The sequence below is a fragment of the Camelus dromedarius genome, chromosome 9 (assembly GCF_036321535.1).
Source record: "Camelus dromedarius isolate mCamDro1 chromosome 9, mCamDro1.pat, whole genome shotgun sequence".
In the NCBI taxonomy this organism is placed as follows: domain Eukaryota; kingdom Metazoa; phylum Chordata; class Mammalia; order Artiodactyla; family Camelidae; genus Camelus; species Camelus dromedarius.
Genome location: NC_087444.1, coordinates 78,611,444 through 78,637,029, shown reverse-complemented (window position 1 = coordinate 78,637,029; position 25,586 = coordinate 78,611,444). Strand labels below are relative to the sequence as shown.

General features: G+C 49.6%; 1 protein-coding gene across 3 annotated transcripts in view; it reads right to left on the bottom strand.

Moving 5' to 3' along the window:
- Positions 1-338: 338 nt before the first annotated feature.
- ZNF470 (zinc finger protein 470) overlaps positions 339-25,586 on the bottom strand; it is a 43,299-nt gene continuing 18,051 nt past the window's right edge. The window contains exons 1-4 of one of the 3 annotated variants that reach the window (XM_031457294.2): positions 24,209-24,251; positions 18,766-18,832; positions 12,845-12,971; positions 339-5,838 (exon numbers count right to left, since the gene is read on the bottom strand). In XM_031457294.2, coding sequence (XP_031313154.1) covers positions 4,367-5,838; positions 12,845-12,971; positions 18,766-18,798 — 1,632 coding nt within the window. In that variant the 5' untranslated portion in view covers positions 18,799-18,832; positions 24,209-24,251 and the 3' untranslated portion in view covers positions 339-4,366. Of the gene's footprint in view, positions 5,839-12,844; positions 12,972-18,765; positions 18,833-24,208; positions 24,255-25,586 lie in introns of those variants that run through there. The other 2 variants (XM_031457293.2, XM_010991520.3) reach the window with 2 other exon arrangements.

Below are 25,586 nucleotides of genomic sequence, written 5' to 3'. Positions count from 1 at the left end.
AATTCTAGAGTATTATGTATGTATGCAGGTATTTTTTATTCATTTAAAACTTTTACTTATTATTTATTATTTTGAATTGAAGTATAGTTGATTTACAATATTTTATTAATTTTTAATTTTTTTTTTAAAGAACTAGCTCCTGTGATTATGGGTCTGCAAGTCCAAAATCCATACGGCAGCCCGGCAGCCTGGAAACTTAGGCAGGAGTTGATGTTTTAATTCTAAAGTATCATTTCTTTCTTCTCTGGGAAACCTCAGTTTTTGCTCTTAAGGCCTTCACCTGACTGGATGAGACCCACCCACATTATCAAGAATAATGTCCTTTACTGAAAGTTGAGTGATTGCAGCTATTAGCCACACCTACAAAACGCTTTCACAGCAACATCTAGGTTCATGTGTGACTGAAAATCACTTGTATAAGAGCCAGTAGTGATACAAGCTGACACGTAAAACTCAGAGAGGCTGGGAAACTTGCCCAAAGCCACACAGCAAGTAAGGTCAGAGTCTGGATTTGAACACAGGCAGTCTGGCTTCAGAGCCCCTGTCCTTTCTGGCCCCATTATCCTGCCCCCATTTCTTCATTTACTGAAGGAGGGCTGGTTTGGTTGTAGCAGTAAGAGTAACAGCACCCAAGCACTATGATGAATGGGCACTTACTGTATGTCAGGTTCTTTTCTAAAGGTTTTACAAGTGTTAACTAACTTTCATGATCTCGAGTAATCCATTTAACGTGACAGAATATTCTTTGTCTTCCTCCTGGGAGTCTCATGAAGACTGCATCAGCGGGTAACCACGGGGGCAGTGTGCTCGGGCTCCGCGGTGATGTGGCCTCACACCCCAACACGAGCTCCCTCAGGTCTCCAAGCCTCTCTGAGCCTCAGCTTCCCCAGCTGTCTAATGGGACAGTGTTGGTGTGAAGAAAACACTGTCGTTTTGTGTAAGAGGCCTTGGCACATCCTATGTGCTCAAGAAATGTTAAGCATTATGATAAGGTGTTCCCCTCAACACTCTGCCGCATAAAAACGGTGTTAGACTTCTGATCCCTCCCCTGGTCCCTCTGGGATGGACCCCCTCCTTCCTTCTTCCAGTCTCTGTCAAAAAGCGTCCGCTCCTCGGAAGCCTTCCTAACCTCCCGATCTCACCGAGCCTCACTTAGCCCTGCTGCCTCGTCGTGCGGTATCCTTCTCCGTGGCCCCAACTTTACCCCAAACCTTTTCTTATACTTTCTTACCTCATGTGTTGTCTGTCTCCTGGGTCTAGAATGCAAGCTCCACACATGGGAACCTCATTTGTTTTTCGTGCTGAACCCCCATCACCACCTTCCGGATCTGCGTCCAGGCGCTCAGTGAATACTGCTGGATGGTGACCATGGGCCTCTGATTACTCCCTGGGGTTTGTCTCCATCCAAGGTCTGTCACCCCATCCCATCCCAACCTCCCAGGGACCAAGCAGCACTGAGAGAAAAGGGGGCACGTCTTTCCCACATCTCTCCTCCCCAGGCGTTCCCATTTTGTGAGAGGACCGGGTGGGGTGTGGAAAGGTCCAGCAGGGAGAGGCCGAGTGTTTCATCTCATGAGAGGGGAGCTCAGGAGGAGGGTGAAGACTGCTCAGAGACTCGGCCTCTCAGCTCCTAGGAGGGACTAGAAGGTGTTACCAGGCTCCACGTGCTGGTTTTATTGAAAGACCATGTCTCATGCCCCTGCTTGAAGATACAACCTGCCAACAGGTGTTCGTCTCCACTTGGGCCTGGATGTACACCAGGAAGACACTTTTCAGCCTCCGTGTAGGCCTCCCAGCTGCCAACGGCATGCGTGCAGGAGAGATCGGGCCACTCCTGGTCCTGGTGCTAAGACACTGGTCAGACACCTCCTCCAGGCTGTCTCCCCTGATCTGCTGCTGGAACGCTTGTGTGCTAGCAACCAGCTCCTACCAGCCCTGTGTTTCCAGGGACAGATGGAGTGTGGGTCCTAAGTGGCCACAAGGAGTGGGACAGGGTGGGTTTTTGGTATGAGACTGAGAGAGAGGAGGTGGGGGAGCAGGAGCGAGACAGAGACAGAGATAGAGAGATGGTGGGGGGCTCTGTTGCCGGGTCCACCTGTGACAGCAGCTTAGCCTGTGCCCCGTTACCCCATCCAATCAACTCTGTAGATGCCCACCACCCCCATTTTAAGGAAGAGGAAATTGTAGCACAGAGGGTTAGATGGAACCTGCTTGGTCACAGCTGGGGCTCACCTTTTCTTCTTACAACCCTCACACTTACCCTGTGGGTCACAGTCACTCTCCCAGCCACCCCACACCAGGCAGGAAACCTGCTCATGTGACATCTGGTCTTGCCAACAGGGATAGAAGTGTGGGGACAAAGGTGCGTTAGCTACGCAGGTACAGTAGTAGTGGCCTGGAGCTTCTCAGCCTCTCTGGGCACCCTCTGGATGACCCGAGGAGCCTGGTCCTTGTTGCCCTGCCCCCATCCCATGGTTGGGTCGAGAGAGCACAGAGGACAGATGGTACTGAGGGTCCTCCTGTTGACCATGGCAATGAGAGGGCTTCCCGAAGAAAATGTCACATGCAGCAGGACCTCACTGTCACCACAAAAGCCAGAGAGCCCATCTGCCTTTAAACGTTAACTCTCAGTGGCATGATGGCCCTGGGGCCAGCTTATCCGTGTCACCCCACTTCTTCCCAATTGTGATCCAGGTGGAATCGACCCCACGCCCATGTAAAGGTTGGACACTGGCTTCAGGCTGATCTGGGCAGTCTTTACTCCCTTTCCACAGCTACACTTCAGGGATCAGAAGCCCCAGATCTAAGCCTAATCAGCACATGGCTTTTCCCTGTTCCAAGCAACCAGTTCATAGTGAGTCCAACAGAATGAAGCTTAGGGCTTTTTTTCGCCAATGAGTGGAAGAGATTTGTTTTCATCTGGACGTGACTGAGAAGATATGTCAAGAGGAGCTGCTGGAACAACTATGAAACCACAAAGGAAGCCAGCCTGAGGCCAGGGTGAGAAGAGAAAGAGAACCACAGGGAACTAGAGCTGTGGCTCTGCTGCCGTGCATCTGGATCAAGCCCACCCTGATGCCCAAGCCCGGCCAGATATTCAAAAAACTCTCCATGTTTATGTGTGGATGAGTGGCTGCTTTACCAACTGGTAACACCAAGTGTGCTGACTGACATAAGTGATTGCTTAAAGTGAACCATTTGTTCTTCATACACACCAGTGTCAGGAAGTGTGGAACATGCAGAAATGCCAGGACGTTTGTGATGAGTAACAGAGAACATGAAAATTAAAAGGGTGGTGGAAAGGCCAAAGAGAGAGGAAGCCGGGGGAACTCTAGGTACAGGAAGCTTCAGGTGGGCCTTAGGAAATGCCTTCACATTTAACTGCAAAAGTAAGTATGAGAACAGCCTTATTGAATCCATTAAGTGTTTAGGCCTGAGGATCAGGCCTGTCGGTATCCATCCCTCCAGCACTGAAACTGCCTCCGACAGCACTTCTGGTCCCCGGATCTCTCTTTAAAATGACACTGTCTCCCTTCATGAAAAGTTTTTTTTCTTTCCAATGGAGGTACTGGGAATTGAACCCATGACCTCCTCCATGCTAGGCATGCGTTCTACCACTGAGCTATTTTCCTCCCTCCCTTTATTCAAACACTTGTTTTAATCATGGAAAGTTTTATTTAAAAAAATTTTTAACAGACCACTATGAGAAACTTTGGCATCTGAAGCGGTTACTGTTACTGCCACTGAAAAAAAATTTTTTCCCCTTCATGAACAACTTGCCAACTTCTACCGCTTACTAGCTGGGGGTGGGGGTTCCAGCACGGCTGAGAGAGACTGCAGGGGGGTTGGGGTGTGCAGGACGGAGGGCCCTCCAGCTCTAACCCGTGGAAGAAACTCACAGATGGTGACAACCTGACGTCTGGACTAGACCTGGGTGGGTGTGTGACAAACGAGGGGAACTGTCCCCACGTTCTCTTGTGGAACCACCTCCTCCAGGCCCCTCTTCTTTACTATCAGAAACGGAGACCAGAGGCTCCAAACGCCCCATCCAAGCGCCTACGACTTACTGAGAGCTGGGTCTGGGAACCCTGACGCCCTAGGTTCCACAGCTCCTGCGAGTTACCAGCCACAGCCAACCTTACAACGTCGGCGCCTGCTTTCCATTGCGTCGGCACGGACGCCCTGTCCAGCTGCGTGTTTGAGGTTCATGCATGTGAACCAGGAGCCCACCCACGACCCCCGCATTCCTCATGCGGTGTGGGGCGGGGCTTCTCCAGCACTGCGCCGCCCGGCCCCGCACGCTGGAGCTCCCTGCACTGACCGCCCACCTGGCGTAGATTCGGGGTGGGAGGGGTGCCCATCCTCCCTAGGTGTGGATCCGCAGGTGCCGCGTGAGGTTGGTGTTGCGGCTGAAGGTTTTCCCACACTCGCCGCACCTGTACGGCTTCTCCCCGGTGTGGATCCGCTGGTGCACCGTGAGCGAGGAGTTCTTGATGAAGGCCTTGCCGCACTGCGCGCACCTGTAGGGCTTCTCCCCGGTGTGGATCCGCTGGTGCTCGATGAGGTAGGCACTCTGGCTGAAGGCCTTCCCGCACTCGCCGCAGGCGAAAGGCTTCTCACCAGTGTGGCCCATCTGGTGCACCACGAGCGACGAGCGCCCGGTGAAGTGCTTCTTGCAGACGTAGCAGGCGTATGGCTTCTCGCCGGTGTGGATCCTCTGGTGCTGTGTCAGGGCCGAGTTCTTGCTGAAGGCCTTGCCGCACTGGCCGCACTCGAAGGGCTTCACCCCGATGTGCAGCCGCTGGTGCTGGATGAGGTAGGAGCTCTGGCTGAAGGCCTTCCCGCACTCGCCGCAGGCGTACGGCTTCTCGCCCGTGTGGTTGCGCCGGTGCAGCGTCAGCGACGAGCTCTTGTTGAAGGCCCGGCCGCAGTCCGCGCACGCGTACGGCTTCTCGCCCGTGTGCGTGCGCTGGTGCTCCGTCAGGTGCATGTTCTGGCTGAAGGCGCGCCCGCACTCGCCGCACACGTAGGGCTTCTCGCCGGTGTGCGTGCGCTGGTGCACGATCAGGTGCATGTTCTGGCTGAAGGCCTTGCCGCAGTCCCCGCACGCATACGGCTTCTCGCCCGTGTGGACCCGCTCGTGCTGGGCGAGGGAGGAGGTCTTCCGGAAGGCCTTCCCGCACACGCCGCACGCGTACGGCTTCTCGCCGGTGTGCGTGCGCTGGTGCACGATCAGGTTCATGCGCTGGCTGAAGGCCTTGCCGCAGTCCCCGCACGCGTACGGCTTCTCGCCCGTGTGGACTCGCTGGTGGATGGTGAGCGACGACCGTTCCAGGAAGTGCTTCCCGCACACGTCACACTGGAAGGGCTTTTCCCCGGTGTGGATCCTCTGGTGTTTCATCAGGGAGGAGCTGCGGCCGAAAGCCTTGCCACATTCGCTGCAGCCGTACGATTTCCTCTCCACGTCCAGCCTGGAGGGTTTCCTGAGGTCCGAGTGCCTGGTGAAGCTCTTTCCCCGCACGGCAAGCAGAAGGCCCCTCGCTTCTCCTGGATCCCCTGACCTGGACGGGGCGGGGATGGAGCTCTGGTTGACGAAAGCCTGCAACTCCCGACATCCGGGAGGGGCCAACTCCTGGGAAATTTCCAGCCCCCCGGGACGGGTCCGCACGGTTCCCCGCTGCGCCTCCACCCCGGCACCCTGCGTCCGTGCGCCGTCCAAGGCAGAACCCCAGGCACCCTTCCTCGTGGGTCCTCCTGCGACCACCCCAAAAGATGGTCTGTCTTCCAGAATGTCCTCCTGTGGGTCCAGCTCTTTCATTTCAGGTCTAGTTTCCAAGTCTGGGGGGGCGGGGAGGGGGGAGAAGACGAAATACACACGTGGTTAGTGCTGGGAGGAAGGAACTTCCCGAACAAGCGGTGGGTCAACGACAAGGCACAGACGGACGAGCTAAGTGCAAAGCAAGGCGCTGACGACACACGTGGTTTAAGGAGGCAGAACCCACCTAGGTGAGCCGATAACAAGAAATGTCCCTCCGCGAGCTCGGAGGAGAGACACTGGAGGAGAGAAACAGGAGGGAAGCCAGGCTTGGAAGGGGCAGGTCAGAAGTCTCCCGCAAACATGAGGAAGGAGTTACTGCAAGGGGTCCCTCACCTCCAGGGCTCGTCCTGAATATCCCCAACCAGGTATGCTTCTCAGAGCATTTTTTGTTTAGATTGTTATTAGAAATGATACAATACAGCTGATGTTAACGTGGCATATGCTGGTTGTCCCCCGTCTTCCGGCCCACCAGCTCAGCTCGATCCTTCCCTGCCCTGCCCTGTGGGCCTCCCTCCCCTCCTGTGCGGCCCATCCTGGAGGGAGAGGTGCCCCGTGGGGTGGGTTCCAGACCCACCTCTCCACAGAGCCATCCCTCCCTGGTAATCACAGCCAAGCAGTCTCCAGTCCCCTCCTACGTGGATCCTGGTAGTTTCTGCTTCCAGTCTGAGTTCCAGACTCTGTGTTGCTTCATGAACAATGAACCTAGTGGCTTCACTGCCAACATTTAAAAATTGTGAGATCTTCCACAGGAATGTTGTGAGAAGAATGAAGACACGGCCATACGGAGCCGTCATTCCTATAGGCAGCAGGAGCCAAGCAACAGCTGTTCCCATCCCCCACTTAACCCCCACCTGCCCTGACCAGCACTTGAGTTTGAGACCCCTCCCCTAAATCATGCCAGGCCTTCACAGCCCTTCCAAAGGAGTCTGGACTTCAGCGTCTTCTATATGTTGATACCTCCCAAGTGTACGCCCCAAGCCCAGACCTCCCCTCTGAGTTGTGCTGAGGAATATTCAAAAGCCTACTTGGTGTCCCTCTTGGATGTGGCAAACCCAGCACATCTGATGTAAAATTTGTGATTTCAGAACCCCCACCTTCCCCCCAAAGGATAAACAGAAAGGCTCAACAGAGACTGAACAAAATAAGCCAGATGCAGAAGGGCATTCCGATGAGGTCCCCAAAGGAGTCAAATTCACAGACAGAAAGAGGATGGCGGGTGCCAGGGGCTGGGGGAGGAGCGAATGGGGAGTGTCTAACTGGACCAAGTTTCAGCTCGAGAAGATGAATAGAGTTCTGGGCATGGATGGTGGTGATGGCTGCACAACAATATGAATGTACGTAATATCACTGAACTGTACACCTAAAAACAGCTAAAATGGTGAATTTTATATTATGTGTATTCTACCACAATTTTTTAAAAAATAAAATTTAAAAATAAAAAAGATTTGGCAGTCATTCTTGACTCATGCCTTCCCGCCCATCATCCAGACTGTTAGGTGCCACTGAATATGCAAAACAGCTTGAGGAAAAAATAATTTTTCCACCAATACAGCCAATGATCTAGTCAGGCACCACGGACTTCCTGCTGAAATGCAACAAGGCCTGCCAGTCTCCACCCTCTGCCCTCTACAAGGCATTCTCCACTCAGCGGCAGGGGATCTTCTTAGACCAAACCCTCCACCATCTCCCCAAGGCACTGAGAATCAGAGCCAAGGCCTTCCCACATGGGCCCGTGGACAGATAGCCAGGCCTGCCTCTCCCAACCAGCTACCGCCGCCCACGCCTGCCTCATTTTCCCTTCCGTCAGGCACACTTGCCCTTTGGTTCCCTTTCCATCATTCCCCCACCCTCTCCTGTCCATGATGAGTACTTCCTGCTTCAGGGCCTTTGCACCTGCTACCCCCAAGCCCCGCCTTCCATAGGCGCTCATCCTCAGGCCTCAGTTAGCATCTATCCTCCACAGGGAGGCCTCCCCATCCAGCCTACTATCCTCTTGCCTATTTCCTTGTGAGTGCTCATTGTGGCCTGTGGCAACTTGTCTGTTCCTTGATCTGTTACCAACCCCTTCCCTGGCCCCCAGTGGAAAGTGAGCTCCAGGAGGGCAAGGCCCTGGCCGGTGCCCGACTCCTACAGTGTCTGGCACACAGAGGGTACCAGGTAAACATTCACTGCACACCTGCCAGCTACCCAGCAAGGTGCTGAGCAATCTACGTATTATTTCCTGCTGTCCCGATGATCACATAGGTATGGGTAACATTATATCCATTTTACAGACAAGTAAACTGAGGCTCTGAGAATGAAGTCACACACTCAAGGTCACATGGCGTATTAGAGGCAGAGCTGAGACTCCAGCATCTGCCCCCAGAGCCAGAGGCCCCAGTGGGTCACTGTTTTGCTGTGTTATGCTTTCCCATTCCAAAGTAAAGGATTTGGGAAATACTTGAGAATGACCCTGGCTTAGTGACCCTAGGGCACAGCATGATGCCCAGGTGTTAGGGCAGATGGCGGCATGGGGCAGGAGGCAGTGGTGTGGGTAAGGGTAGCTTCTCAGTGGCAAGAGGAAAGGCAGGCTGACGGTGGGTCTGCTTTGGGGCCCACCGGGTCTGAGACGGGCTGGGGACATACACTGGCCCGAGGCTGCAGAGAGGGGAGTCTCGGTTGTGCCTACAACTGGAAGTCTTCTGGTATAAATACCAATGTGACAGCTGAAGGCAGAATGCCAGCAAAATCCCACAATTAAGGGGCAGTGGAAAAGAGGCAGCCTCCCTTTCATGGATTAAAACCCTTCAGGAGATGCTACATGGATGGACCTAGAGAATATTAAACTCAGTGAAGTAAGTCAGACAGAGAAAGACAAATATTATATGGTATCACCTATATGTTGAATCTAAAAAATAGACAGTGTTACATCCCCAGCCCATCTCAGACCCGGTGGGCCCCAAAGCAGACCCACCGTCAGCCTTCCTTTCCTCTTGCCACTGAGAAGCCACCCTCACCCACACCACTGCCTCCTGCCCATGTGGGGTGGGGGGAGGGGTGAATTAGGAGTTTGGGATTCAGAGATACAAACTATGGTACATAAACTAGATAAGCAGCGAAGTACACCATATAGCAAAGGGAACTACACTCAGTATCTTGTAATAACTTATACTGGAAAATAACCTAGAAATATGTACATATGTAACTGAATCACTTTGCTGTACACTTGAAACTAAAACAACATTTAAATCAACTATACTTCAATTAAAAAAAAACCCTTCAGGAGAGATCATTTGCAAAAAAGCGAACATCAGCTCTTACCCCTGAAAAGCTGTGAAAACACAGCTCGAGGTCAGCCAAATTAAAGCAACCCCACCACATAGCTTTCAGCAATCAGACTGGCAGAGAGCAAAGTGTTTGATGACATGCATGGCTGGCGACCACGGAGCGCAGATGTAGGCCTTCTTGCCCCTGTCAAGGGAAACATTAACAGGACAACGTCTGCAGAGGCCATTTTGGCAAAAAGCTACTTATGTTGAAAATGCTATTCATCCCGTTTGGTCTAAATGTGGATTTTTTTTTTCTTTTGGACTTCAGAGTTCTTTTCCCATATTCTGTATTTCTACAATTGCTTATCACAAAGTAATTCACACTTGTTATTAAACATCAGAAAATAACTTACAAAACAGAAGTCTCCTGCAATCTCACCCTCCTGAGTATAACAGTTTGGCGTCTACTTTTAGACTATTTTTCCCCAGCGCATACTTAAAAAAAGGATATACACAACACAGCTGTATGCACATAAACCTATGAACACATACTTTTTTTTTTTCCCTAAAAGGGGGCTTCTGGCCAAGAGGGAATAACAGGGATAAGATTTCCCTCCAGCTTCCAGCCTGAAGTAATGGGGGTGAGGATGGGAGGGCAAACTATATAAAGCAAAGGTTTCCAAACTGGACATCAGGCAACAAAGGGCAGTGATTCCTGAGAGACAGGATTCAAAAGAGGCAGGCCCTAGAGGGGAGGGCGTAGCTCACTGGTAGAGCGCACGCCTAGTATGCACGAGGTCCTGGGTTCAATCCTCGGTACAAGTTTGCTGGCTGTGGCACAGGAGGGGAAACTGAGGTGAAGCCCAGCTGACCCCTGAGTCAAGGAGATGGGACTGACAGAGAGAGGCAGGTGGAGTTCACAGGACAGAGCCCTGGCGGGAAAGCTGTGCAGAGAGAGGGCTCTGGAGATCTGCAAGGCCCTCCCTCCAGTACTCAGGTTACTGGTCGGAACGTGCACATACAGAAACTGCCCAAGGCTGGGGAAAAACCACCTGGGAGGATCTGAAAACAGGCCCCGGAGCTGACGCAGGGCTGGGAACAGCGGCTTCTCACAGCACCCAGCCACGAAACTCGCTCCATCGAGCTCATGGGGCAGCGGGCAGGACACCCGGAAGGGTCGGTGGAGATTAAGTCATCCCAGACCGAACACAAGTCGTAAAGGCGAAAGTGAGGGCAGGTAGAATGACGTGGTACTGCTGTCAAGACAGACAAAGAGAAGAGCGGAACAGAACAGAGTCCAGAATTACACCCACACATACGTGGGCAACTGATTTTTGACGAGTGCAGAGGCAATTCAGTGGAGAAAATTCAGTCTTTTCAACAAATGGTGGAGGAACGACTGGACACAAACTGACCAAAAAAAGTGGACCTCGATTAACATTCTGCATCATTACAAAAATTAACTCTAAAGGATTCACAGGACAAAACAAACCTAAAACTACAACCTATAGGAAAAGACATAGACGAAAACCTGTGTGTCCTTGAGATAGGCAGAGATTTCTAAGATATGACACAAAAAGCATGAGTCCTAAGAGAAGTAACTGATCAACCAGACTTTGAATTAAAAACTTCTCTTGAAACAAATGGTGCTGGGGCACCTGCATATCAACATTCAAAAGAATGACCCTAGGTCCCTTTTTCACATCATTCACAAAAATTAACTTAAAACAGACCAAAGACATACATGAAGAGCTACAATGATAAAACTCTCAGAAGAAAACATGGGACTAAATCTTCACGGCCTAGGGTCGGGCACCTCCTGAGATATGACACCAAAAGCACAAGCAACAGCAACAGAATAAATACGCTGGACACGTCAGAATGAAAAATGTGCTCCAGATGATGCCATCAAGAAGGAGAGAAATCTACCCACAGAGTGGGACAAAATACTCACAAAGCATCCACCTCATAAAGGACTTACGTTAGGAATGGTAATAATAAAAGAACACATACAGAACTTTCAGCACTCAGTAAGGAAATGAACTGCCTGACTAAATAAAACAGGCCGAAGACCTGAACAGGTACTTCACTGATGAGAGTATACACGTGCCAAACAAGCACACGGGAGGAGTCTCAGTATCAGGCGGAAACCAAGACGTGGTGAGAGGACACACCACCGGGAGGGGCTGAGATGAGACCGGCTGAGCGCACTGAGTTTTGGCGAGCACGCAGAGTGGCTGACACTCCCACTCGCTGCTGGTGTGAGATGTAAAACGGTACAACTGCTTTGGAAAAAAAGTTTGGCAGCCTCTTGGAAAGTTAAATATACACCTACTATATGATCCAACCATTCTAGTCACTGGTGTTTCCTCAAGCAAAAGGGAAGCATATGCCTACAGGAAAACGTGTACCTCCATGTTCACAGCAGCTTTACTTGTAATAGTCCAGAACTGGGAACAACTCAAAATATTCATCAACAAGTGAGTGGAAGGGGGAGGGGAGGGCTCAGGGGTAGAGCACATGCCTAGCATGCAGGAGGTCCCGGGTTCAGTCCCCAGTGCGTCAATTAAAAACTAAGTAAACAAACATAACTACCTCTCCCTAAACAAAAGAAAACAAACAAAAAACAAGTGAAGATAAACAAATTGTCGTCTATCCGTAGAACAGTACTCAGCAATAAAAAGTGAACTGCTGATACATACAACATAGGTGAACCTCAAAATAATTATGCCAAGAGAAAGAATCAGACCAAAAAGAGAGTCTGTGCTGTATGATTCCATGTATTTAAAATTCTGGAATATGCAAATTAAACTACAGTGACATAAGGCAGAGCAGTTGCCGGGGGATGGGGGGTGGGTTTGGGGAAAGGAGGTACTATGAAGGGCCATGAGAAACTTTGGTGGGTAATGGATGTGCTCATTGTCTGGACCATGGGGATGGGTTTCCAAGTGTATACAGATGCCGAAATGCATCAAACTGCTCACTTTCCAAACGCTCAGTTAACTGTAGGTTAATTGTATTTGTTAAAAGTTGTTAAAGAAATGGGATCATACTCTAGTTCTGAAAGTTAGTATTTCATCAAGGGACATCTTTCCATATCAGTGCCTACAAAGAGTGCTCATCTTGGAAAAGCTGCATGGTTTTCATCACACTGATACACCTTGATACGTCACCTTGTCTTGTGCAGGTGGGCATTCACGTTGTCTCTATTTTTCTTCCTATGGAAAACTTTGTACACTTACACAAAGATTTCTTAAGAATAGATCCATAAAAGTGGAATTGTTCAAAATTCTGTTGATGATGCCAAACTGCCCTCCAAAAGAGTTGTCCCAACTTTTCCTCCTAAAATGGGAGTCCCTTTCCCAACACCCTCACAATACAGGCTATTATCATTCTTTCCCATTTCTGTGTACGTCATGAACAAAAACTGTATCTCTAACTCAATTTGTATCTCTTTGACTATCAGAAAGGTTTAAAAACCTTCTATAAAGTGTAACTCCTTGTATTTTCACATATATGAATTGCCAGCTCATAGGTTTGGTCTATCATTTTTTCCTTATTTATTATTAGAAGCTCTTTATATAATTATAATCCTTTGACCGTTATCCATGTAGTAAATATTATTCCCCAGTTCATCATTGGTCAACTTTATTTTTAGCTTCAAATAGAGTGATTTAAACTTTCTACGTAGTCAAATCTGTCAATCTTTTTTTCTTATTTCTCTGTAGTCCTCACATGAAAGGCCAATGGTGGCCAACTCAGCAAAGCTGCCCCTTACCCAGTGAGACCAGGTTCCGGAAGTTCTCCAGCATCACATCTCTGTACAGGTCCCTCTGAGCTGGCTCCAAATGCTGCCACTCCTCCTGTGTGAAGTCCACGGTCACATCCCTGAATGTCACTGACTCCTGTAAGAGGAAACCCACAACCACTCAGAGGTCTGGAGGAATGGCTGGAGAAGCCACGAGGATTTAGGGAAGGCATATTGGATGTATCTGAAGTGATTTCAACAAGGTGCAGCGTTCTGAAGGGACCAGCCACTCATAGTTTTCTCAGTGCCTAAGTATATTGGGATGGTCCTCTGACAAAGAAATAAAACAAATGGGAGGCTGTTTAGAGCAGAAAGTCACACGTTTGAGAAACAGAGAAGGAATCAAAGGTAAAATGATCACAACCCAGTGACTCAACATGTCCATCAGAGCCTAGCAAAAGCAGACCCCGGGTGGGATGGAGCAGTTCGCCGAACTGTCCTGAGCCCCCGTGGAGCTGCGGGGTGCCGGGTACAAACACAGAAGGTTCAAGAACCAGTTCCTCACAGGAAGAGCAGGTGAAAACCAGTCTGGTCAATACTGTCCTGAAGGTACGAACAAAATTCTCTGGGCACCTGGGCAGCTTTAGGGGGTGTCAGGGATGACTTCTGAAAGGTGACACTGAGTGTAGTCTAGGGGGAGAATCAGTGGTCAGGTCTTTGGGGGAAGAACCTGGAGGAGGGAGGAGCCTGGATCAAGATCAGAGGCTTAAAAGGCAGATTAAAACATTGAGGAATGGTGAGAAGTTCATGTTGTGGAAGTGTAAGAGTCTTGCTGAATGATGCTGTAAGACCTGGGGATGAAATGACTGTAGCTTAGCAGGGTAGAGATGATGATGGTGTTGGTGGTGGTGATAGTCATAGTGATGATGGTGGTCGTGGTGATGGTGGTGGTGGTGGTGATGGTGGTGGTGGTGGTGATGATGATGGCGGTGGTAGAGATGATGATGATGGCGTTGGTGGTGGTGATAGTCATAGTGATGATGGTGGTCGTGGTGGTGGTGGTGATGATAATGGTGGTGGTAGTGATGATGATGATGGCGGTGTGGTGGTGATGATGGTGGTGGTTGTGGCGATGATGATGGCGGTGGTAGTGATGGTGATGATAATGGTGGTGGGGGGGTGATGATGTCATCAATTGTGAGTCACAATACCTATTACTTGGTAGGCAGTTGCTATATGCCAGGTACCATTCTAGGTGTTTGTTACAAGGTTGAACTATGCTCCCTCCTCTCCCCTTTGTATGTTGAAGTCCTACCCCCCAGCACCTCAGAATAGGATCTTATTTGGAAATAGTCACTGTAGATGTAATTAATTAAGATGAGGTCACACGGGAGCAGGTGGGCCCTAATCCAATACCACTGGTGTCCCTATAAAAAGGGGAAATTTGGGCACAGATACACGCACACAGGGATAATGATGTGAAGACTGGAGTCACACTGCCCCAAGCAAAGAACTACCGGAAGATGGGAGAGAGGCCTGAAACTGTTCCTCCTCCAGAACCTTCAGAGGAGCATGGCCCCACTGACACCTTGATTTTGGACTTCAGGACTCCAGAATGGTGGGAGAACAGATCTCTGCTGTGTAAGCTGCCCCATCTGTGGCACTTTGTTATGGCAGCCCCAGCAAGCCAACACATTCGTCTTGCTCATGGCTATTTCCCCACTGTTTAGTATGGTGCCTTGCACATAGTAGGTGCTCAATAAATGACTCTTGAATGAATAAATAAATTAATGAATAAGGATAGTGTGAGGAGTAAATGAGTTCATCCATGTTTGATGCTCAGAACAGTACCTAGCATACAGTAGGTGCTCAATAACCATCAGCTACTTTAACTGCCACCCACACCCACAGGTCCCTGGCTCTCTCCAGTGCTTGAAGCTCCTTGACCTGTGGACCCCGAGCCCTGGCTCACCCTCCCTGAGAGGAGGCCCCACCTGCTGGCTAGCCCTGTCATGGTCCCAAGTGCTCACCCCAGGAGCTCTGGGCTCACGCTGGTCTCCTCTACCTCGTGGGTCACTATCACCTGCTGAGGAAGCAGTACAGTCAAGAGGCTGGGCTCAGGAACCTGGCAACCTGTGATGAAATCCTGGCTCTGCCCCTCAATGGCTGTGGTTTCCCTGGGCAACTGTCTTAACCTCTCTGAGCCTCGTTTGTTCAATGGGCTTCCTAATAACAATGTCCCCCTTGGTATTTGTCATGGGGGTTAAATGGGAGTAATGCACACATGGTTCCAGCACAGTGCCTGGTATGGCTGGAGTAAGCTCTCAAAGAATACCAACTACTGCTATTATCATTTGATTAATTTTGACATTTCATATCTATTTTAAATATATACATTATTAATAGTTATTATTATATCTTTATTTCAGCTTTTGGTCCCATACATCCTTTGGCCAGTCCTGCTAACACTAATAATTCCTTTAAAAAGCACTTCATTGAGGTATGACTGACATAAAAAGCTGTACATGTTTAATACCACTGGGTAGGTTAGGAAAGTATACACCCACGAAACACCAAAGTCAAGGCCATAAGGTTCTCCATCACCTCCAAAAGTTTCCTGCCCCATTTTAAATTTTATTCCAATTTCTAATGTAGTAATCCCTTCGGAAGGTCTTCTCTCAGTGTGCCCCTCCTCAGTGAACTCACTCAATAAATAAAACATTTACTGAGCAGAATCCATGCACTGTGCCTGGGTGGAGCGGGTAGAGAGGGTGCACTGAAAACAAAATGGACAGCCCCAGACGTCTCAGAGTTGACATTGTATGTACAGCAACAATGCTGGAGGGCAGACAGCAGGGGCACCCTCCTCTGGAGGGTGGGGGAGACTTCCCCAGAAATCTTTGAACCTCTCTGAGTTCTCTGTGTATGTGTGTGTCCCCAAGGCCACTCATTCTAGTGCTTCGTCTGTTCTGGTTTCCTGTCTAACAACACAAACGAATTTGCCACAAGAAAAACCTTACCAAGTTCCAAAGAGCTGAAATCAGATAGGCTCTATTTTTTAAAAAATCAGAATATAACTATACTAGATGTGATTAAGAAAAAAAAAGCACTTAAGTAAAAAATACATACTGAAATAAAAACAAATGACAAGTCCTCCTAAATAATGTAGGTAAAAGAAGAAACCAAGACGATAATCACAGACAAGTTAAAAATGAAGACATCATGGTGCAGCTGCTTCAGAAAACAGTCCAATAAACTCAGACGGTTAAACAGAGTTCTATCAGGACCCAGCAATTCCATTCTTAATTATACACCCAAGAGAATTCAGAACACATGTTCAAACAAACACTTGTCCACTAATCTTCACTGCAGCATTCCTAATAACCAAAAGTCCAACCCAAGTGCCCATCAACTGATGAATGGATAAAGAACATGTGGTCTAACCACACAATGGAATATTACTTAGCCACAAAAAGGAACGAAGCATTGACACACTCTAAAACATGAATGATGCTCAGAAACATTATGCCGAGTGAAAGAAACCAGACCCAAAAGACCACGTGTTGTATGATTTCATTTATATGAAATGTCCCAAAAAGGAAAATCCAGAGACAAAAAGTAATTAGTGGTTGCCAGGGGTTGAGGAATAAGGGGGGAAAAGGGAGTGGTTGTGAAGGGGTACACATTTCCATTTGAGATGATGAAAGTGTTGTAAAATTGACCGTGGTGATGGTTACACAACTGTGAACATACCATAAGCCAAAGAATTGTACACTTTGTGGTATGTGGAGTGTATCTCAATACAGGTGTTAAACATGTGAAGGCATGACAAACTCACAGGTAAGTGAAGTGACATATTTAGACATCAAAATAAATTCCAGGTGGATACAGAAGATTCAAAAGTTCACTGTTAATTTTGCTGTACACCAGAAATCGACACATTGTAACTAACTACACTGCAATTTTAAAAAAAAGTTCGTTCACTGTTAACATCCAAATGATAAAAAAAAAAGAACATATAGGTGATGTGTGACCTGTGGATGGAGAAACCCTTTTACAGCTTAAAAGACAATGGAAGACACCAGTGGAGGAGAGATAGACTCAATTTTTAAAATATGAAATGTTTTGGGGCTTAAAAAATATAAAATAAGAAATGAAAAGCAAACCTTGGAAGTATATTTGCCACAAGTATCCCCCACCCTTTAAAACACTTCTTTAAAATCTTCAAGAATTACTAAGATTCCTGCAGACTGGTAAAACACAAGACAGATCATTTAACCCCCTGCAGAAATGGCTAATAAACATTTTCTAAAAATTAAACCTCACTAATAATACAAGCAACGCTACTGAAAAAGACACCGTGTGACACCACTTGTCGCCTGTCATGCTCAAGGTTTATACCATTTGTCAGTTACGTATGCCATTTATATCCAATTTGCAGAATAAACACCCACCAACCATGAATAAACACCTAACAGGGGAACCATTAGGTCAACCAGGTGCAGCCCCAGGATAAAATTTCTATGGAGTCAGTAAAACAGATGTTACTGAGGGGTTTTTAACAATGTGGAAAAATGCTCAGGATGAAATCTTTGATGAGAAAGCAGGATATAAAAACTGCTCAGCCAGGGTGATTCTTATTTTTGTAAAACAACACGCATCCAGGCAGACACATGACACTCCAGGGTGATTATCTTCTGGGGTGAGATCGAGGGTCACCCTGATCCTCTTCCCTATGTTCTGCTGGATTTTCTAAGCTATTTATAATGATCCTGCATTTCCTTACCTACCAGGAATCTTCTTTTACTTTTATGATAGATTATTTACAGCATCAAAAAATGATTTTTTAGGGGGAGGGTGTAACTCAGTGGCACAGCATGTGCCTAGCAGGCACAAGGTCCTGGTTCAATCCCCAGTGCCTCCCCTAAAAACATATAAATAAACCTAATTACCTGTCCCCCTCCCTAAAAAAAAAAAGGAAAAATGATTTTTTAAAAAACTCAAGCTCACCAACACCCGATGGACACTGAGATGCACTGATCACACAGCCAAAACTTGTGGTATTTGTAGTTTTTAAAGGCAGGAGAAATCCTTAAAGTGGGATTTAAAAAAAAACCCTCAAGATTAAACTGGCAGAGCCAATACGTGGGCAGTTTTTTTAAATCATCGTCAGAGAAGGAAGACAGTGAATACACAAGCAATCCGCACGGCCACCTCTGGTGGAGGCACTACGGGTGGGCTGCACTGTCCTGCCTACAGGTTACTGGGTTTTCCCCATTTTCTATAAAGAGCATTTACGCATTTTTTATTATGAAATATTTCTGGTATAAAAGAAAGTTTAGAGAAAAACACAACAAATAGCCATATATGTACCACCCGTTAAAACGTCATAAAATGTTACGGGGACAGCCAGGGCCCCCGGGCCATGTGCCCTACCCACAGGTGTCCTTCCTCCCCCGAGGCAACTGCCGTCTGGAATGCGCGGCCTTGTCCCAGTGTCTTGTACTTTCACCACACACGTGGTCATTTATAAGGGACACAGTGCCGTCTCCCCACTTGGAAAGGTCACGCGTCAGCACCGTGCTGCCTGAGTCCCTCTGGAGGGGCCTTTTCACACTGGATGTAACACATTTAAGCCATCACTTTCCAGGTACCCTCCTGCGGCTCCTGAGGGTCCCCAGGGCAGGACCGGTCACTCCCCAGCTGCCCTGTCCTCCTAGGTTGACCAAAGCCAGTATCAGGGACAGGGACAGGCTACTGGGCCCGCGGTGGGCAGAGTGGACAGGGGCACCACCTCTAAGCACCGCCCTCCCTCCTCAGGGTGGACACAGCCCGCAGGAGGCAGGACACGGGCCCCTGGAAGGGGCTGGGAGTCAGAGGGTCATCCCTGGGCAGAAGCCCGACCCTCTGGGCTGAGCCTCTGGAAAGGAGAGAGAGGTGACATGACTCACCAGGGCCTCGTCAGTCAGCAGCTGGGCGGCCATCCCTCCACTGCCCACGGCGACCAGGGACGGCGGGCTGTGGTCGGTGGGGGAAAAAGAGGGAGGCATAGTGAGAGACCAGGCCTAGGCCCGCCTCCCAATACAGATAGACATCTGCTCGCACAGAGGCAGGAGGGAGGGACATGCACCCATGTTAGCAGCGAACGTTCAGGGTGCTTACCGCCAGCAAAGCACTGGACCAACGTTTCTCACTTAATCCTCCTAACACCCCTGCAAGGTGGGCTATTTCCACCCACCCCATTTCAGAGATGAGGAAACTGAGTCCCAGAGAGATAAGCGACTCGCCCAAGATTACGCAGCTGGTGTTGGAGTCGGGCAGAGTTCCTCGGGAGGCAGTGGTTGCTGTCTTCCGAGTGCACACACGGACACTCGTACGTGTACCTCCCCCAACACACACACATTCACACTCTCTTCCACTCCCACGGGCTGGTGGGAGCAGCAGGACCCTTTGTCTTCTCCCAGTCACCCTGCCCAGGCCCCCTCTTCAGGTCTGAGTGCTGGCCCTCACCCTTACCAGACAACCCAACACTGCCCCCCCACCCCCTCGGCCGCCTCTCCAGATCTCATGGGGTAACTGTGAGGTTTAAGCAACAGGTGCAGGTAAGATCCTGGGGCCGTGCGGCACACAGACGGGCTGGTACACAACACCTGTTGTCGTTACTGTTGCTGTCAGTCACGTGTGTTCCAAAGAGTGGGATGCAGTCACCTGGGGGTTCTCGGGGGTGGAGCTCAGAGGCCCATGAAGTGATGGGGACGCACCCAGGGAACGCACACCCAGCTTCTCTGACGAGCTCAGGGAGAAAGACCCAGCAGCAGCTAGAGTGTCCTAACACCCCTCCAGCCTTCGCCGGTCTCCCTCCCCTTCCAACAAAACAAAAGCAGGGCTCAGGGCCCCAGACTAGGCAGACGGTAGTATCTAGTTAGAACTGCCTGGCTTTGCTTTCATTTGTTTTCATGTGTGTCTCCTTTTTCACAGCAGCGCCCAGGTTCTATTTACAGCAGTCACACTGAGTGCCCTTTTAAACTAAGGTGGTTTAAGGTAAAAAACAAAAGTGTGCCAATAAAAGGCAAAGTAAAACAAAGGACAGGGGACACAGGTTAGGACAAATTCTTTAAGTTTAAGACATGTTGGTTCAGTCCTGGCTCCACAGTGACCTTCCAGAACTTGCATGCCTCTCATGACGGGGACCACACTATCTGGGTCACCAACACTCCTGATTAGACAAAATGTACCCCCTCAAACCCCTGGCTCCTCACGATCACCCAGAAAAACACCAGTCTTCTCCTGCACAAAAGCCCTTTAGCTACTGCACCATTTCTCAAAGTGCCAGAACCACTAGGAAGGCTTATTAAAGTATTAATATTCAGAATACAGATTCCTAGGCCCCTGCTCAGACCCTCTGTCAAATCATCTGGGATGGAGCCCCAGAATCAGAATTACTAAACATGCTTCCCAGGTGATTCTGATGCTTCTTAAAATGTAAGAACCACCAGAAACAAACACAACACTGTAAATCAACTATAGTTCAATTAAAAAAAAAAAAGTAAGAACCACTAGGACAAAGAAAGGTCTTTTTGAGGCCAAATGGCCCTACCTTTCACAAACAAAAAGTCAACTGAGTTTAACCGCACGGGGGCACACCTACGGACAGCTGGAAGAAGCCTTCAGGGCAGCTGTTCCCCACTGGGAGTGATTCTGGCCCCCAGGAGACATTTAGCAATGTCTAGAGATATTTGTGGTTGCCACAATTTGAGGAAGGGGGTGCTGTATGGGCATTTAGTGGGTGGAGGCCAGAGATCCTGCTAAACATGGTACCCTGCACAGGACAGTCCCCACAGCAAAGCATGTCAACAATGTGAAGGTTAAGGCACCCCACCGAAGACCACAGAGGGTCACAAAGGCACAGGCCACATCTCCCACCACCCTCTTCCGTAAACTAAACAGTACCGCGCTGGGACAGCAGTAAGCCTCAGCAAAAACATCCTCCAGCTCACAACTCTCCAGTGGCTTCGCACTCAGCCTTCACTGCTGCCCGCATGGCCTGGACAGTCTGCTCCCCCCAACTCTAGTCCCCCTCAAACACATGGCCCCAGGCACACTGGCCTTCGAATGTGCTCTTTCCTTTGCTGGGAATACTCTTCCCCTGGCTGGCTCCTCACTGTCAGCCCAAACGTCACCTCCTTGGAGAAGCCCCCCACTCCCATGGCCTTGAGCTCAGCCAGCACCCCCAACCCCACCCCACCAGCTTCTTACAGTGCGCATCATTATCGACTACTGTCTCTTTCAAAAGTTGTCTTCAAGTTTGTCATCTGTCTTCTCCCCACCAGAGCGAAGGTCCCAGGGAACAGGAATGATCATTTTTGGATTGTGTCTCCAGCATCTAGGATAATGTCCAGCACACAGGAGGTACCCAAACATTGAGATGATGAATGAATAAGCCAACTTCTATCACCGGCAGAGATGCAAAGAAAGGGGCCTCCCACACACAACTGAGGGAACAGAGTCCCTCAACCTTACTGGAAAGTGAGCTGGCAATACAGGAACCCCATAACCCAGCAGCCCCGTTCCCGGGACTCTGTCCACAGCAACAACAGCTCCGAGTAAAAAGGGATTCATGGAAAAAAGATGTTTATAATAGCACTGTTCCTAGAATCCAACCAAACCAACAAAGAGAAAAAGGGAAACAAAATAAGTACCCATCAGCAAAGGAATATCAAATAAATGGTGGGGCAAAGCAAAGGAATGTTAAATAAATCTGTTCTACAAAGGATCAGGCTACCTTAGAAAGAAGGATTGGGTTCTTCACCTGCTGACAAATCTGTGATGTCATCAACGCAGAAAAACAAGCTGCTCCCTGTTAGACCTAACTGCAACCCGTCTGTACACAAAACAAACCAGTACATGAGGCCGTGTGCTTTTGCGCAGGGTTTCTGAGCCTGGGGAAAGGCCACAAATGATGGACACCAGGTGGTGCCTCGGCGGTGGAGGAGGAATGGGAAGACGGAGTTATTAATTTCTTTTCTTTGTATTCTTTTGAACGTTTCCCTGGGTGCGAGACTTCGTATTAATGTCGTAATTTTTTCAACAGAATTTAATTTTTAAAAGTGTGTTCTTCCTGGACAGGGGATCTCTGACTCCTGTCCCTACACCGCAAGGTCAACACCACTGGCTTTGTGGTGTTGTGGATGTGGATGTGACCAGAGCTGCCTTACCCAGGAGGCACAGAGGGTGATACCTGTGGGGCCCATAACAATGTCCTAATTTCTTTAAGATCATAAAAAAGAAAAGGTGTATCTAATCCAATCTGGATTATATTTATCTTTATATCAATGCAATAACAAACTAATTTTTACTTAGTTATTTTTTATGAACAAACGAGCCCATGAAAGCAATGAAGGCACAGAAGCCCTGGAAGTCACGTGTACCAGGCTGGTGGCTGTTGAACCCAGCGTGGCCTGAGACCTGTGTGGCTGCAAAGCCGGTGGTTCCCTCCCTCCTTCCTCGAGTTTCCTGGCATTTCCTTCCTTCCATTGTTTCAAAGGGGATGATTCCCATGGGGGGGGGGGGCGCGGGAATCCTGCAACTTTGTGTCTGATTAGCTGAAAGGAAAAAGGGACTTCCCATCTGTCTGGTGGTTAAGTGTGGGGGCTCTGGAACCCTGATGCTAGGTGTAGAGCTGGGTGTATCACTTAAATCTCTGAGCCTTGGTTTCCCCATGTGTGAAATGGAGATGATGAGGCCCCTAAATTGGAGTTACTGGGGGGCTTATAAAGGAAGTATTCTCTGCAAGAGCCCAAATCAGCACTTCCTGGGCCCAATACACATTCCCTGAACAAATCAACCCCTAGTCAGGAGCAGGAAGGGGACTGTGACCCTCTTTTAAAGAAGGTCCTATGCATACTACGGGTATGTGTATACACACACACAAGACTACTCACCGCCACAGTGCAGAAGAAAAAACAGAAATAGGGTGAATGACCATATCAGTAAAGAATGAATAAAAAAATTAAATAAAAAAATGAAAAAGTAAAGAAAGAAGGTCCTGTGGGAAGCTAGAGAAGAAACAGCCCCCACCCCTACATCCCGACGCCGACACACTCCTGCCCTCCCTGGCCCCCAGCTCCTCCTGAGCACTCTAAGGGCCAAACAAGGCTCTGAGGGGCAGGAAGGAGCTGGGTAACCTGGGAGCCCAGGACAGGAGACACACAGGACAAGAAGGGAGGTAGCTTTGCTAGGCCAAGTGTCCAGGTGGACACAGTCTTTCACATACTCAGACACACTCATACACAAACACCCAGGAACACCCGAAGACAGAGACACAGGTAGACACACAGGGACTGGTAAAGACACTGACAGAGGTGGACCTTGGAAGAGAGACACACACCACATGCTCACAGAGACACAGCTACAGAATGAAAGACAAGACACAGGTGGCAATCTGGATGGCACACGGAGGGCCACAGACACACACACAACCAAGGCTGTGGATGGACACTGGTGGCCACCCAGAGATAACCCCCCGACACACAAACACACACACACACACACAGAAAACAAACGCAAGGACACAGGAGGCCACTCAGACACACGCACACGCAGACTTACACGGCCATTCACACACACACTCAGAGACGGCCAGAGCCCGTCTCAGGCAGACACACACGGTCACGTGCACACGCAAGTTCGCCGCCTTCCCCGTCACACAGGACACTTGGCCTAGCAAAGCTACCTCCCTTCTTGTCCTGTGTGTCTCCTGTCCTGGGCTCCCAGGTTACCCAGCTCCTTCCTGCCCCTCAGAGCCTTGTTTGGCCCTTAGAGTGCTCAGGAGGAGCTGGGGGCCAGGGAGGGCAGGAGTGTGTCGGCGTCGGGATGTAGGGGTGGGGGCTGTTTCTTCTCTAGCTTCCCACAGGACCTTCTTTCTTTACTTTTTCATTTTTTTATTTAATTTTTTTATTCATTCTTTACTGATATGGTCATTCACCCTATTTCTGTTTTTTCTTCTACACTGTGGCGGTGAGTAGTCTTGTGTGTGTGTATACACATACCCGTAGTATGCATAGGACCTTCTTTAAAAGAGGGTCACAAACAGCCTCCCCTCTCCCCAGCCCTCAAAGCCTCGCTCAGAGCCGGCACGCCCCTGTCCCGGGCCTGCACAGCCCCTTCCCGCCCGCACACCCTCCCCTCGGGCCTCACCCGACACCTGAGCCCTCATGCCCCCTCCCCTCCTCAGTCAGCTCGTCCCCGCCCCTCAGCCCGCACACCGTCTCCCGGCCCGCACAGCCTCCCCTCAGCCCGCCTCTCCCCAGCTCAGAGGCCCCTCACCTGGGCCCGCACGGCCCCTCCGCGGCCGGCCCGCGTCCCTCCACCCTCACCTCCCGCCGCGGGACTCACCGGCGCAGCTCCGTCAGGACAATGACCGGCGCGCCAGTCTTCCCCAGGCCGCAATGCGCCTGCGCAGACAGGCCGACTACACATCCCAGAAGCCCGCGCGCCGCCGCCGACGTCCAGGCCGCCCCGCCTGCGGAGCCGAACGGAGCCGACCGGACTCGAGCCCAACCGAGACCAGACCAAGCCCCTCCACTCCCAGAGGCCCTTTCGGCACCGGCAACCGCGTCCAGGGGGGTGGGGTTTCGGGAGGGGTTGTTGAGGGATGGGTGGGGAGGAGGCACAGGAGGGAGAGGAAGAGGGGAGGGAGGGGGGAGACGGGGGAGAGGTGGGAGAGGTGGGGGAGGGGAGGAGATGGGAGGGGAGAACGGGGAATGGGAGGGGGAGAAGGGAGGGAGAGAGGAGAAAGGTGGGAGGGGGTAGGTAAGAGGGGAGGGGAGGAGGAGAAGAGGAAGGGGAGAAGGCGGAGGGAAGAGGATCACTAGGTCATTATTGCTGAGTGGTATTCCGTGGTACAGATAAACCCTAACTGGCTGCTACGTCTGGGATGTTTCCAGTTTGGGGCTGCTCCAGTTTTAATTTTCTTTTCATTGTGGGAAAAACACTTAACATGCGATCTACTCTCTTTAACAAAATGTTAAGGACACAATACAGTATTGTTTTTGTGGCATATGACAGGACTTCCTTCTTTTTTAAGGTTGCAAGATACATTTTATGTTTATTCCACATTTTCTTTATCCATTCCTTTGTGGATGGACATTAAGGTTGCTTCCAAATCTCAGCTATTGTGAATGCTGCAGTGAACAATGGAGTGCAAATAATCTATTCGAGATCCCGACTTCAGCTCTCTTTGGTAAATCCTCAGAAGTGAGAAGTAAGATCATACAGTATTTCTAATTTTTTTTGGAGGAAACTCCATACTGTTTTCCATAGCAGCTGCACCATTTTACATTTCTATCAATAGTACAAAAGTTCCATTGCCTTGATAAACTAACTTTTACTGGGATAAGAAACATCTCAGAGACCTTGAAATCGGGTGTTACAGGCTAACTTGCATCCCCCAAATTCATATATTGAAGCCTGAAGTCCAATACAACTATGTTTGGAGGTCAGGTCTTTAAAGAGGTGACCGAGTTAAAATGAGGCCATTAGCGTGGACCTTAATTCAACCTGACTGGCGTCATCGAAAGAAGAGATGAGGACGCAGACACGCACGGAGGGGTGACTACGTAAATTCAAAGCAGGAAGGCAGCCATCTGCAACCCAAAGACAGGCCTCAGGAGAAACCAACCTTGCGGACATTTTGATCTTACCTCTTGAGCTGTGAGCAAACGCACTTGAGTCTGAGCCACCCAATCTGTGGTGCTTCATTAGGGCAGCCCTC